At 42.9% G+C, this 15952-nt stretch overlaps 1 protein-coding gene across 4 annotated transcripts in view; it reads right to left on the bottom strand.

Moving 5' to 3' along the window:
- Positions 1–15952, bottom strand: part of SGPP2 (sphingosine-1-phosphate phosphatase 2) — a 98284-nt gene that overhangs the window by 16489 nt on the left and 65843 nt on the right. For all 4 annotated transcript variants that reach the window (XM_079782575.1, XM_079782576.1, XM_079782573.1 and 1 more), the window contains one exon: positions 1854–2033. In XM_079782575.1, coding sequence (XP_079638701.1) covers positions 1854–2027 — 174 coding nt within the window. In that variant the 5' untranslated portion in view covers positions 2028–2033. The remainder of the gene's footprint in view (positions 1–1853; positions 2034–15952) is intronic.

The raw sequence follows: 15952 nt of genomic DNA, 5'->3' as shown, positions 1-15952 counted from the left end.
GGCCCGGTGCCAGTCCCTATCACTCAGTGCTGTCAGCGGGTGCAAGCGGTGGCTGCCAGCCCCGATTGCCCCGAGGGCTTCTCCACCTCCCCCTGCTCCTGAGGGGCAAACAGGGCTGGTAGCCGCCACTGGCATTCGCTGATGGTGCCAGCCCCGCCCACACCCACGGCTGGCGCTGGCCGCAATTGCTCTGCACCATCAGTGGGTGTGAGCGGGGCTGGTGCCTGCAGCATGTGGAGAGAGAGTGGTGGGAGTGGGCCTGCCGGCAGAGAGGGTACCGGGGGCTGTGGCAGGAGGGGCCGGCGGGGACATGGAGGATGGGCTGAGACCTGCCCTTGTGCCCACCGCAGCCTCGTGGCCCACAGTTCATTTCAAGGTGCACGAAATCGTGCACTGGGACCCTAGTAATTATATAAACGAATCCCATATTTAGTGTTATTTAGGAGCAATAACTCAAGTAGCTAAATATATTTACCTCTAAAATTAAACAGGAAAGAAGACCATAACAACTCAGGCTTTATGAAAACTGTTGCCATCAAGTGAACTAAAAGAATTTGTTTAAAAGGCCCAGGTGGCCTCAAAATGAGCATATAAATGGTAGTGGCATTGGTATCCCTGCAGTCAGCCTCTACTTGCTGTTTCCACCCCCACCCCAAAGTCACATCAGCATGTTCACAAGCCTCTCTGGAGATGAGAGCAGCCCAGTGGGGGCTGATGCTGGGCCCACTATGTCTTTCTGGGGTAGATATCACCCATTGGGCGTGGCCTAGCTCAGAAACCCATATTAAATTAATTCAGATGGTACTGGGGCACTCAGACATTTCTGATCCTGACGTGACACTGCAGAAAGTTACAACACAAGTTTACTATAACTGATCGGAGATATTCCTTACACCTGTCCCTTTCCCATTTAGGAAACTGAGGTCTAACCCCACGTGACCAGGTAGATGACAGCAAAGGTGGAGCCAGGACCCAATACTAATCTTGTCTTCTTCCAGCCCCACCAGGCTGACCCCCCATTCCTGTACACCCTGGCGTATAGAATGGGTTTCTTGGGTGTGGGGACAGGGTGAAACATTGCTGTTGTTTATGAATAGGACTGCTAGATTTCATGAAATCTACCTTTTCCAATGGATCAAAGGGAAAATTATGAAATTAAACAAAACTAGGGCAAGAGTTCTCAGACAGGCAAAACAGAACTTCATTGCAGGAATAATCTAACTTTTAAAAGGCCTGACACTAATTGGCGTGTAAGCAGATAAGTGCGATTCTTCTGTTTTCAGCATTTCCTAAAATCTCCTGTAAATTAGACCTGTTTCCTAGAAAGCATAGAGCCATTACTTCTAGTGGTTGAGCCCTCATCAGGGGCAGAGGCCTCCTTGGGAGTCATTTGGGGCACAGACTCTTTGCCCCTGGCCCTGGGAAGTCTAGCAGGAGGATTTGGTGAACCCATCTCAGCCCTGGGGGATCCTTCACTAGGATCATAAATGCCTCGTGTCTGTTGCAAACAGGATGTGAGCACCCATTCCAGTGCTGTCTCGGCAGTGCAGGGGGAAAATGCTTTCTGAAGGGGGAGTCCACATACCCTGGTTCCCAGACAGTCCCTGTTAAGCTGGTGCCATTATTAATGGTGCCCACTTTCATGCTTAGGCACAACCTGATTTGGATGCTAAATCATAGGGTCACCTTACTTAGGAAGACATTGCCATCAACAGCTCACTAGGGTTTCAATTCTCCTTAGGCTTCATTTCATGAACCTCAAAGTCCCTCACAGCAGCTTTGGAAGAAAACTCTGAAGTGGAACCTCTCTCTGGAGAGCCTTCCACGGGAGGGAGAGGAGTCAGGCGCCTTACCTGGTATCTGTCCATCGTGGAGATGAGGAGGGTGAAGGAGATGGCGGTGGCCGCCATGGCATGGGTAGATGGCATTCCATACTCAGCAATCACTCTCTTCTCCAGTTTCACCACCGGAGGGGTGAAGGGGCGGGGCCACTTCAGGATATCCTTGGCCACCTGGCCAATGTACATCACCAGCTGCAAACCCAAAGGACCGAGGTGAGTCTAACCGAACAAGTAAAATCAATGAACTCGTACGCTCCACAAATTTGTTTTGGTTTTCTCTGTTTGTTGGCTGAAAAAGCTCTTTCTTTCGGACCCAGCTATCTACTGGGAAAGGCTTTCAGAGTGATATTTAATTGGCAAAAAGAGAAACAGGCCTTCTGGATTCCACAGAGCAACTAAGACGTGGCATGAACTCACTTTATTTTAGTCATGTATTTAACAAGCATTTATACAGCTCGGAGGTGTGCCGACCACTGTTCTAAGAGCTTTACAGAGGTTACTTACCTAACCCAGTAATATCTGTAGAGTACAGACCCATTTTACAGGTGAGTAAACCACTGTATACAGTCAGTAAATGGTGGGACTCCTTGGATTAGAATCCAGCGAGTTCGGCTTCAAACTCTGTGCCGTGACCACGTGATAGTACTTGTCCAAACACAAGATGGTCCTGGAGTAAAGACCATCTGATGCTCAAATCTGCCAACCATTGTTTTCAAGTTTTAACCAGAACAGTGATTGTTCTATGGATCTTCTAGCTAAACATTTTTTTTTTTTTGCTACTGTTACTCCTGTTATATGTAGGCAACATATTGGATTTAATTTAACTTCATTCAATAATCAGTAGCATCGCCCTCCCCTGTGTGGTTCAGTTGGATGGGTGTTGTCCCATGCACCAAAACCTTGCTAGTTTGAAGGGCACATGATCAGGTTGCAGCTTGATCCCCAGTGGGGGCATGTAGGAGGCAGCTGATCAATGTTTCTCTCTCACATCGATGTATCTCTCTCTCTCCCTTTGTCTCTCTCTAATCAATAAAAATATATTTTAAAAAATGAAAAAAGGAGATGTATGTACTACTATATGTAATACTTTAAACAATAAAATACAATTTAAAAAAATGAAAAAAGAAATCAGAAGCATCAGTAAAATAAATGGTGTTGTATTTTCAGCCCCAAATGAGACAACTGAATCTGGGGTTTCTTCAAATGACTGTTTCATGATGCCATTGATGAAGGAAGTTCCACTCCATTTCTTTTTTCTTAAAGCAGAAGACAGAAATCAGAGTTTTACTTCTAAACCCTCCAGAAATGAACAGGACTGTTAACAGCAGACTTATTTTGTCAGAGAGCTTTACAAGAAGGCAATTTCATGACCTGTTATGAAAGAGGAAAAAGCAAACCGTTTGCTTAAGTGTCTGCATTTGCAGCCTCTGCACCACACAGCTGCTGTTTAAAAATGCAGACCCCAGGCCCCAGGCCCCACCTACTGAACTGGAGCCCCCATTTCCACAAGACTCCTGGGTGGGTTGTGCGCACAGAACTTGAGAAGCCCTGCTTTCCACGGTATGCTTGCACAGGCCACTTTGGCCAGGGCTTTAATCCTAAACTTTCTCGTCTTACCGTGACCGTCTTGATCTTACGAGGGCTTTATGTAGCTGGTGATGGATGGGTTACCTTGCTTAGGAACAAAACCCAATACAGGAGGACTAGTTCAAAATAATCCTCATTAGTCAGCCAGCTTGCCTTAGGGTTTCCCACATTCTGATGCTTCCTTTTAGCTCTTTTAGTTGCCGGTTAATTCCGAGCATCAGCCCAGCAGAGTCAGCAGCCCCAGAAGGCACTGCATGTGTTCTGTGCTCCACTGCCACTTTGCTCCGGGTTAAACACCAAGAGCCACTGTCTGTGCACAGCAGGCCACATCCACAGGCTGTAAAGCCTCAGCGGCAATCACTCTGGATTCCATGGCTGCGACTTCTATTCGGACTTTGAAACTTAACCTCTTTACCATCCCCTTATTACCAGGAGCCACTGTCCTGGAAACCAGCTCGCTCTTTTATGTTTCCGCCTCTCTCCTGCGAACCTGTAAAAATCACACAGACTGACTTATCTGGGGAGTTGAAAAACTTGTAGATTATTGACTCCCAAGGATTGCTCAGAGGCTGCTTGAGAAATATTTCCAACCCTTTCCCTTCCCTGCTCACCAACATAAAATATTACTGGCATCATGACTACCTCCAGTTTGCTCAAAAATACTTTAAAATCCCTGGAGAAAGGAGACCTTAAGATCATAAAGTAAAGACAGACTGGGTGACCCTCATTCAACGGACTTATTTCATTTTCTTGATGTTTATGAGTCCCTTGACTTCATTTATATTTCGCCTTCTATGTTTGAAGGAGGTTTTTAAGAAATAGGGAAGTTGGCTATTTCTCTCAAAAATATCACCATGGACTACACCTTGCTTCTGATCAATAAATTTCAAATAGCAATTACTGTAATGACAGCTCTCTTTAAACAAGAAAAACAACAGAGCTGTATTTTTCAAGTCTTGTGGAAAGAGCACCACTTACAGGGGGTCAGCCCTGTCCCTGCCATCACATTTATTACAACAAGCCTGTGATGGGCCATGCTCTCCCCCATCCTTGAGTGGGGAAAACAGTCACACAAACAGAGGATCTCATCATAATGCAACGATGCTTTGAGGAAAATTATCCACAGAATTCTATGGGTTTGCATACTGGTAGAGACAGACTTGGGTTCAACCTGGAGGACCAGGAGCGCTTGGGCTGAATGTTAAAGGAAGACTTTTTAACCAAGACCAGTGATTGCCAGGCGTTAGGGGAAGGGAGGGATGAACTGGCGGAGCACAGAGATTTTTAGGGCAATGAAACTATTCTGGATGATACTGCAATTAGGTAGATACATGTCATTACACATTTGTCCACACCCAGAGAATGCACAACCGTGAACCCTAATGTAAACTACGGACTTTGAGTGATTATAATGTGTCAGTGCAGGATCATCAATTGTAACACACGTCCCACTCTAGTGGGAGAAGTTGATAATGCAGGGGGCTGTTCAGGGGTGGGGGGTGGTTATGAGGGAGCTCTCTGTACTTTTCACTTAATTTTGCTGTGAACCTAAACTGCTCTAAAAAAATAAAGTATTAGAAAGAGTTCCATGGCAAAAGAGAACTATTTCATCATTCAGTTTGCAGTTAGAGTATAATGCTTAACTTGATAGGGCTTGCCCTAAATGGAGGGCTTGGCTTTGTACATAAAGGGACCAAATTACATTCCAACATCTATCACATTCTTTTGGGCTCAGGCCCCAAAGGCCTATATGTAAAGGAAAAATCCCAGAGGAGGAAAGGCAATTATACAAATTATACAGCATTAACACCTTAGCAGACCAGCTGGGTCCCCTGTGTGGTGCTGTGATGATGATGATAATGAGGAGGAGGAGGAGTGTGTGTGTGAGGGGTATAGGGGTGGGGGGTGGAGTTGGGGGACAGGAGTGGCATTTCCCAATGAGGAATTAGCTGATTTTCTTACTTCTGCCCTGGTTACAGAAGAAAGGAAACATAGGTGGGTAGAAAATCCATTTCTCTGGATAGTCCACTGCTGATCCCAAACAGACAAAACCCTTCTCTAGTGAGCCCATCTCTCAACCGGAAACAGGTCCTCTCACAGCCCGGACGGACTTCCAACTGGGATCTGTCCTTGGCTGGGCTCCTCCGGGCTGGCAGAGGCACCTTTCCTCTTAGTGTGATGGCCCTTCCTAGTATTACAATCCAAAATGACAAGTTTACTGTGTCAAACACATCTCTGATTCACAGGACATTGCTCTTCACACTAGCATAAATAAAATCTAAATAGTTCTGAAAACAGAAGGTCATCAAAATAACATCATTGCTAGTAAAGCAGCTGCAGGATTTCACAAACAAAGCCACATGTTCATTTTTCATACACAGATTGCTGCCTGCCCCCATTTGTCCTCCTCCCCACAGTGCATCCCCATCCCACAGTGTGAAGGCTCTACTCTTATTATAATAAAAGCTAAGTCCACTGCAGGATGGAGGAAACATCAAGAGGCTCTTTTCAAATTACACCCACCCATGCCTTTCATCCACACACAAATTTTGATAAACTCTAACATCTTTCTTCCTTCTGGCTACACCCATAGCTCCCTCCACCATGGGGAAATCATGGCTCAAGAGATTAAGTAACAGGAGGGTATGCCATCCCTCAGGTCTCATGGTAAGAAAACACTGGGAATTATAGTCTACCTATGGATTTATTTTCAGTAAGTCAGGAATTAGTTATATCATTCTTTAGCAGTTGGAGAGTAGAGAACAATGTGATGTTACCCAAAGACCATAGCTTCTCTACCAATATGTACCCATTTGTTTCTTAATGGGTCCAGATTAAGTCCATTCCCCTTTTCCTCAAGTTACTAATATGATTATTTGAAGAAAGATAGACCAGACACCCAAACATTCCATGCCTAGGTACATATCCAAGAGAACTGCAAACATATGTCCTCACAGAAACTTATACATAAATGTTCTCAGCATCATTCTTCACAACAGCCTAAAAGTTTATGCAACCTAAACATCCATCAGTGGATGAATGGATAAACAAAATGTGGTACATCCTTATAATAGAATATTATTTGCCCATAAAAAGCAATGAGGTACTAATAGATGCTACATCATGGATGAACCTTGAAAACAGTATGCTAAGTGAAAGAAGCCAGACATGAAAAGGACAAATATTGCATGAGTCTATTTATATGAAATGGTCAGAAGAAGCAAATCCATAGAGACAGAAAGTAGGTTAGTGGTTGTCTGGGGCTGGGAGAGAGGGGTGTAGGGGTGAGTGCCAATGGGTATAAGGTTTCTTTTTGGGAAGACTAAAATATTCTGGAGATAGATAGTAATGATGGTTGTACAACTTTGTAAAGATACTAAAAACCATGAATTATACTCTTTAAAAATGTAAACATTATGATATGAGAATTATATCATAATTAATAAAAGAGAAAGAAGGCATCAAGATGGGTCCTGAAATACCTCTTCTATGTGTCCTTTGTTCCAAATGTTAATGACATTGTCTTCAAATATTGACTCAATAGAAGTAGATATGGGGAGTATTAACATTCTTGTCTTCAAATGTCCTGCCCAGCTCTAGGCCTGAAAGTCAGTTCCACAGGGCACTGAGGAGGTGACCACACATATCAGAGAAAGCTAGTGAAAACCCACCTACTCAAAACCATGAGCACAGAATTCATTTTAAGAGCAACTTTCATCTGTGGAGGTTTTTAGGACCAATAATTTTTACCAAAGAAAGGAGACTGACTACACTAGTCCTGTTGTATTTAGCAGTGTTCAGTCTTCCTTTGCTCCCTGGAATGAATACTCTCAGCTTTGTAGGCCCCTATTTGCCTTCAGGGAGTGGATTAAAAGCATTTCTTTGTTATGGTTATTTGGGAATATTTTAGAGACCACTGCTTACCATCCAGTGTGAAAAGTTGTTTTCAGTGGATGAATATCCTCTCCTGCTTGCGGCATTATTTTTATTTACTTTTAAAGTCAGGGCTCTTTTATAGTGTGTATCATGTGGGTTTGCACATGTTTGTGGGGACAGGATGGGAGTGGGGGTGAATCACTGGGAGAAGCAATTGTGATTTCAAACTTAATTTCATTCCATGCCTGAAGCACCAAAACAAAGAAACTACAGAGCAAATGTTCTAAATCACAGAAGACTATCAGAAAACGGGTCTTCACAAATGCCAGGTTCTGTAAAAATGAGATGTATTACCTAAAGCAACAAATGGCAGGTGAGAAAAATAAAAAATTAAGTTACAACATTTTCTAGCTCTAATTCTCCATTTTCCCAAGCTCATATCTATTTCTGAAAATTTTGAAGACAAACATTAAAAGTACAAAGATTAGTAATTAAGTCATAGATGTAGCATATTTTAAGGAAAGTTATTTCAAAACAGTTGAGCCTGCTTTTCATTATTAAGAAGGAGCTGGGTTAAATAATATATTTGTGCAGTGATTTTGTTAAGTGTATTTTCATAGGCTTTATTTAATGTTCATGTCATTCCTATTTTACAGATGAGGAAATTGAAGATTGCAGATGGTGAATGTCTCACCAAACATAATGCCATTAGTGTAGAGGAGCTGGACTTGAATTTTGTTTTTTTATTCCAAATCCTACGGTCTTTTCTCTATATCCCACTACCTAGCACCTGACAAATAACACATAGATATCATTAAAGTGGGGTTCAGGCTCAATATATCCTAGAATATACTTAGTCTCAGAGAGTGTCTAGTCTGGAATTACCCTGAGACAAGAGAAAGCATGCCCTCACCTGCCTCTCTAGTCTCTTTGTGGCAGCATCGATGTGTGAGGAAGTCTCACAGCAGTAAGGCAGGGGCGGTGGCCATTGTGCTAACTTGATGGGCCATGAATCTGATTTTAGGCCAATGGTCATTAATACTGAACACCTAGCTTTTCAAGCCACCACAGACCCTCCCTATACATTTGGTCAGAGCTGGATTATTTCATGCTATAAAGAGATGGCTTTTCAGGTTTAAGAACCTTGGGAACTGAAGGTTGCTTCCGTGATTCTGTCAGTCTACAATTTTAAGAGAATTCGGAAAAGATTTGCATGGTGGTAACAAAAGGAATACACAAAAGATTTGTTTCTGGCAGGATTAAGGACTCCCCAGGTCAAGCCATGCCAGGTCATCCACCCCAGTTCTGAATCACAGTCAAGGGTGTCTCAGTGGCTTGCCTCGAGTGTGACCAGCCAGCTGCACCGCATAGTAAGAAACTGGGTTTTGTGATGCAGGTGGGCACAGCCTGTGCTGTAACCTGCAGGGATTAAGACCATTTCTAGTCATGAAAACAATCCTTAAGAAGCACTTGACTTAATGGTCCTTGTTTGAGAAAGTTTAAAGGTTAGTGGCCTTCTGTCTGTCTGGGTTTAGGTTTCCTTCACACGTGCCCAAATCTTCCCACTTCTCTTAGCTGGCAAATAATTTAACATTGAACTAACTGGCGACGAGAACAGTAAAGAGTTATCCCCAGACCCTCGGGTCTAAGTGTTCTTGGTCTCTCATGGTGGTACTGCTGGCTGCATTTCCCCAGGCTAGAACCAGTGTAGCAGCAGTCCCAGGGCAAACTAAATTAGCAGCTAAGAGGCTGGGAGGAAATGGAGAGTTAAGGAAACACATATGAAGAAAAACTCAATATACAGGCTAACAAAATTATAAGAGCCATAATCACAGGATGTAGGGAGGAAAATTCACTTAGGACAACGCAGATGATGTTGGGTTTTGGCGAGGGTGCCCTGGATACGCATCTACTCATCTAATGGGGGGAGCAGCCAAGTGGACTCTATTTTTTTTATACAACATCTATTTCTGTGCTCAGTCTGATGTCATGGGCTGAGCAATGAACACTGGGCAGAGCCAATATTCATTTAAACAACTGTCAATAAGATGACCATGAACAAGGGTGGCCAAATTGGTCCAATGTCTAGAGACTCAATATATTATCTCCACAACAACCTTAACCAGCTGTATGTTTATCAATATTCATATGTATTTCCCACTGTGTCCCCCACCCCAACTTTCCTGATCATCACTTCTCTTCCTTCCAAATTGAAAACAGAGACATTCAAGTGAAAGGTAGGACCCACACTGTCATTATATCACTGCTCCCCTCTCTTACCCTCACCATCACCAGGAACCAAAACTTCACATCTCACCTGTGAAAGAAACTGGCCCTGCTCTCTGATTTAACCTCTCCTGAGAAATGTCTAAACCTTGTGATAGTCTCTTCCTTACAGAGACAGTATCTAAGCCCCGAAGTCAGGGGGAGGTCCCATATCTCAGGAATAAAGCCTCTCAGAGAGAATGACTGGATGAACAGTCCCCTTGACCCTGGGGTCTAATTCTTCCTGCTGGTAACACCTTTCTGCCAACCAAAAGGTGCAGACATATTCCTGGTCAGGCCCGAAGTGAGAACTCAGCATTCTAAGTTCTAGTTCAGGGCTCCGTCATCCTGATTCTTCAGGCTCTCCAGTCCAGTAAACCCTGTGGAAGGACCTGCTTGGGGTAAATGACACCAACTTTTAGAGCTCAACCAAAAAAATGTCACCACCTCTTAAGATGAAAATAATCTAAGAACTAAGATTACACTGCAGTTGACAAGGGGTTGAAAACATGTAAATACTGTCTAGCCCGTCAACTCAAAAACTCAAGTTCCCTCTTCATTTTGGTGGCAATCATGACTTTCCTCCAAAAGACTGTCTTTTTTCCCTTCTCCCCTGTCGGTTGCATCCTCATCTTTGGCAGGAAGGCTTCAATACCAGATTTCTGCAAGGCAGAGAGAAATTGGTCCTCTTCCCCTGTAGTTACAATCTCCACATTCCACTCTAAGGCTGAGGCCTATAGGACGGTGAACAGTGAAAGCATTTTTACAAAATGACTGTTGGATGAAATGTCTGAGTAGAAAGGGACAAGAGTGCCCATGGGTCCCCTGCCTGACGCCTGCTCACTGCAGGGAGCAAAAGAAGGAGGTTGGCCAGCACAGGCAAGTGGAGCGGGAGAGCAGGGTGCCATTGATGTCCCAGTTGGCCAGTGAGTGATTAACTCTAACCCTATTAGGAGGGGCCGTCCATCACAGTCAGAACCTCCCCAACAGGACTGAGAGGCTATAACCTCCTTGTGACCCTTGACTTGAGCCAGGCTTGACTTGAGCCTGCCAGCACCCTCCTTCTGGGCCAACGGGCAGCCTCCATGCTCTTCTCTCTGAGCCCTACCTCTGCAATCTCCACATTCCACTCTAAGGCTGAGGCCCATAGGACGGCGAACAGTGAAAGCGTTTTTACAAAATGACTGTCGGATGACATGTCTTACCATATTTGAATCGCAGCAAATGTTTTATTTTAAAGATGGAGAACACAAACTCATAGTTTTTAAATCTAGGTATCTTCTTACAAGGCTTGGTGGTCCATTTAGACTTGTTGGGCACATTGGTTTCCAAATTAATACAGAAATAAACCAGAAAGACTGTTGATAAATTTTGAACATTCTAGATTTGCCCTAACGTTTAAATGTGAGTCATAAGTAAATAAGTCAAGTCAGCCCTTTGCCCGAGGGCCACCTCCTTGGAAAGGTCTTCCTGACCACCTTAACTAATACAGCTGCCTGTCACCACTCTCTCTCCTTGTACCTGCTTTTAGTTTTCTTCATTAAACTTTGCCCTGCCTGCACTTAGATGATACAGTTTTATTTTATCAGCCCCAACTTCATCCCAAGTGGATGCTATGTCTTGTTCAAGACCCTGAGTCTGGAACTGTGTCTGGCGGGGTCGCAGCCTGGCACTCTCTCCCCCAGCACCTCACCTGGCTGGCTCCTTCTCATCCTTTAAGCTTTAAGGTAAGTGAAATTAATGCAAAGTGCTCTCTCTTGATCATCTTCATTAAAGTAGGTCTCTGCTCTCACCTCAATTGTGGCCTAAACAATAATCATACAATCTGTAATTATTGTGTAGATTTACTTTTTTACTGTCTGTTTTGCCTACAAGTAAGCCCCATGAGAGTGGGATGGAGTCTGTCTTGTTTACTGCTTAATTCTCAGCACTCAGCAGAGCATTTCATAATAGGCCCTTGTCAGATGTTTGTTAAATGAATGAACAAATGAATGACTAAAAAGTTGTTGCTCACCCATTACAAGGTGAGAAAGGAGATCTGATGCTCTTTTTAAAATGCAAATAATATCTGGTTCAAAGATTCCTTAGCAATTCAGAAATATATAGAATTACTACTTTTGTGCTGAAAAAACCTTATTGGAATCTTGACCAAATTTGTGCCCTATCCATCAGAACCACTGGGGAACCATTTCAGGTGGGGAACAATTTCATTTTAAAAAGACTGCTAGGGGCTACCTTAGTACTTGGCAGGTTTTTTAAGTGTACCGTTAGCACCCCAAACTGCAATTGCTTCTTTACAGGTCTGTCCCCGATAGGGGGCGGTGGGGGGGGCAGCTTTTAAATAATCTTTGTAGAAACAGCCTTTATTTATTTTAGTTTTTCCTTTATTTTATTTTTTCCATCATCTTCCACCTGTCTCCCCCCCTCCCCCACTTCCTTCCTCCATCCTCCCAAAACAGCCTTTATTTATTTTACTCAATAATTATTCACTGAGTTGCCACTATGTGCCAGGTTCCAGGAACAGTGAAGAACCATCCAGTAGGGAATGCAGACACAAGGTTCCGGTGGCTTATCTAGAAATAATGCCTGTGCTGAGACTAACAGCCGGGAGCAGGTGAGACCAGGCGAGGTGGGGGAACACTAGGAAGGAACACACAGTGGAGCATGGTGTGTCTAAACCGCAGGGACTGGGGAGGGAGTGCGTGGAGGGGGCTGAGGGGGGATCTTTAGGAGTTCTGTGATTCCAGAGAAGAGAACGGGTAGAAGGAAGGACAACGGTAGAGATTCAGGCAGGGGGCCAATTGTGAAAGAGAATTTTAAGGTGCTTGCACATATGTTTTAAAGAGTGGTTCCCGGTCATATTTGCATTTGCAATAGGTCACGCTTCATGCTGTGGGGAGGAGGAATGTGAAGGTCATAAGAATAGCTAATTAGAAGGTTAACGTGATAGCGAAAGAGAGAGACCATGCAAGCTTGAATAGAGGCAGTGTTTCCGAAAATGTTGGAAATCTGAAACTACTGGCGCCCATTATAGAATAAAAATCTCTACTAAGTGAATCAAAGCATGAACTGTGGCTCCCTGGAGACCTAGACCGCTTAGTACTTGAGAAAACACAGCATCTGAGAGGCGAGGACCTAATGGACAAGGACCGTTTTCGTTGTTGTTTATTGGTTATATTTACGTTGCAGCTTTTCTATTTCACACCCCCTGTGTTAAGGGAGATCATTTAGATGTATTAGTTAAAAATCCCAGTTTTTGGATCTATCAAGCTAATGGAAAAATAAGAGTAAACAAGTCACTTATATTGGTAAATAACTTAGGATTTACAGCTTGTGGCCAGTTCTCTAGGAGATAATTAATAATTTAACATAAAATATTACGTATTTTTTTTCAATAGATATAACATCTAATCTATAACTTGTAATATATATTACAGGGCATAAAATATTGTATAATTCATTACTACTGGTTACATTAATGTCCCTGAATTAACTGGTACATAACGTAAACACATATTTGATGGAGTTAATCAATAGCCTAGGCGTCCCAACAGTATTAAAATGAATTTTCCACCTATTATTTTTATATGCTATGGCACTCCTTAACACCCATATTCTGTGTGAACTATTCATTCATTTTGAAACAATAATAAAACAAGGTAATTGACTATCCAGACACAGCTGAGGAGGTACTATAGCAAATTTTCAGTGGTTCGCTTTAATTCTGGGAAAGCCAGCTCTAAAATATACAAAGTAGAAGAAAACACAAGATGTCATTTACTATTTGGCTGTGGAAGGGGTTTTTGTGTTCCATTTGAATATAGCTATAGCCAAAGCTTGTGCTCAGAATATAAAAATGAAGTTAGGGAGTCCCTGTGTGTTTGAGCAGCCATTCTACTCATTATTACATGCTAATATTAGCCTCAACAAAAACGACTCCTTCTCCTCATTTGCTTGCTATTTGTATGTTTCTTTGGTTAGAGGAAGAATTTAAATGCCTTCCTGAAAGGAATTCTGCAAGACCAAAGATTGTGTGTTGCATTAGCAGAGCAAGAGCAAAGTATATTTTGCCACACAATGATACTAGAGAGTGAGAACCCCAGTGCAGCCATGCCGAGGTGCTCAAGGGTTGAATTCTCTGTGCTGCTTTGTCAAATAAATAAAAAACAAACCTGGATTTGGGGAAGGAGAGGCTTTGTTTGAAAGGATCACTACAAGAGGTGGGAAGGGACTATGAGATCTGGAAGGTTCAAGCAGAAAGGGGCTTTTCTGCATAGGGAGGAATGGAGGCTGGAAAGATGCTCCCTGAGTGTGGGAGGTGGTAGGACGGTAGGTCAGAGCATGGTTTGCCCGAAAATCAGCTCCTTCTCAGGACGGGCCTTCAGGCAGGGCTGTGTGCTGGCTGGGGTGAAAGAGGGTCCGAGTTCAGAGGCTGAGGGATGAAGAGAAGCTTAACTAAAGTTTGGTTAAGTCAAGGTAGAAGGTATTTTGTCCAGGTAGGCCAGTGGGGACTGAGTCTAGCAAGTCATTGATAAGACGAAGAATGGGAATTGGAGGGTCTGTGTCTGGCCTTGTCGCAGGTGAACAAGGCGGGCAGCTGGGCGTTTTGTCTAAGTCATGAGGGGAAATGACTCCTTGTAGTGAGTCACTTCCTGGATCACAAAAGGGTGGGACCTTGAAGGTTCCTGTTTTTTAGGAAGATATAGCTCAGGTGAAAAGGCCTAGAAACATGTCTGCCATTTTATTTAACAGTTCCAGTTTTAGGTAATTATTGAACAAATATGTAAAGATGTATACCCAACAATTCATTCCTTAAATACATACTTATTGAATATCCAGGGGAGAGACAGTGCCAGAGATAATTCAAATGAAACAGGTTAAGTGTCGTGATGGGGAAATATTGGGTACTATGAAAGCATCTAGGAAAATTTCTTCTGATCTATTTTTCAGTCATTTGATTCTCTCTTCAGCTATGTAAAATCTACTCTGCAACCCCCCCATCCACTGAATTTTTAATTTCAGTTTTTGTAATTTTCTATTTTTAAAAGAGTGCTCCTTTAAATGTTCTCAATTACTTTTTATAGTTTCCTATCTCTGAAGGTATTTTCAAGTTTGTCTTTTATGAAGAAGTTGTTTTCTCAAACTGTGACATAATTCTGAATGCCTACAAATCTTTTGAAGGTTACATGGTTATAAAAAAAAAAAAGTCTTCTTTCCTTTCTTTTATTTTTAAGCCAAGAGTACATTGAGTACTTTATCTAATCAGGTTTTGATTTGCGGGAGGAAATGTAGATTTTAACAAGGGCTTTGGGGAAAGTACTTCAAGATCAGCTCTGACATTAGTAAACCCCACCCCCACCCCCGACTTTCAAACCCTCAGCAACGCTGAGGTTAAGGACAAGCCGAAGACAAGCTGCCAGCCGCTTTCTGAGACGGGGACACTAGGCCAGGCCAGAGTTTCCAGCTCCGGGAGAAACAGGGCACTTTCCTTAAAAGAAAATCACAAAAATGCTCGCCTTTACCAAATGTTTAAACGTCTTTAAATCCTGCTCACATTTATGCAATAGATCTTATGGTGGCTACTTACACAATTTTCTTTGTGAAACTTAATAAGGGAGACATCAACCAAGGCTGCAGTTGGGAGGGCCTATAGGGGGGCCCTACCACTCATCCTTGATTGCCCCGAATAGGAAGATACCTACCTTGTACCTCCAGCAGGAAGATGTTTTCGGCTCTAATACCCCGCCAGGAGGGAGGAAGATTCTTCCCTCCCCTGGCAATGGCCCGGCCAATGAGAGACAGCCACAACCCAGACAATGAAAAGCCACTACATTTCGAATTCCCAGTTTCTTCCAATGGCTCTATGTTATGGAAGCGCCCTCCAAATTCCCCTTTTCTCTATAAAATAATAGTCCTCTCCTTTGTTCTCCAAACTTGCCGATGGTTTTGCCATAGCTGCATGTCCTGAACTGCAATTCTCTGCTACTCCTGAATAAATACATTTTTGCTAGTAAAATAATTAACTTTTATTTTTAAGATCAACACCTTTGAACTTTCATTAGAGGTGCATTTTCCCTTCTCTAAATATTTTCTCTACATCTTTCACCTACAGTCTAGTCAGTTGGCTCTTTCCAGAGATTCTTCATTTGCTCCAAAAAGATCCTTTCTTTTAATCCAGACGCAATACCATGAAGTAAAAAGAGGGCTGGCTTGAGAATGAGATCTGGGTGTTATTAATATTTCATCCTCAATTTTATCATATGTAAATGCAGCTTTTAATAGCTTACAAAATTAATGTTAGACTAAGATAAGAATTATTTGGAAGTGCTACGCCATCTATGGAGTTGTATGCTTCTTTTTTGAAGCATTATTTTTAGAAACAA

The sequence above is a fragment of the Cnephaeus nilssonii genome (genome assembly GCF_951640355.1).
Source record: "Cnephaeus nilssonii genome assembly, chromosome: 10".
Classification (NCBI taxonomy): Eukaryota; Metazoa; Chordata; class Mammalia; order Chiroptera; family Vespertilionidae; genus Cnephaeus; species Cnephaeus nilssonii.
This window is presented reverse-complemented; position numbering and strand designations above follow the sequence as displayed.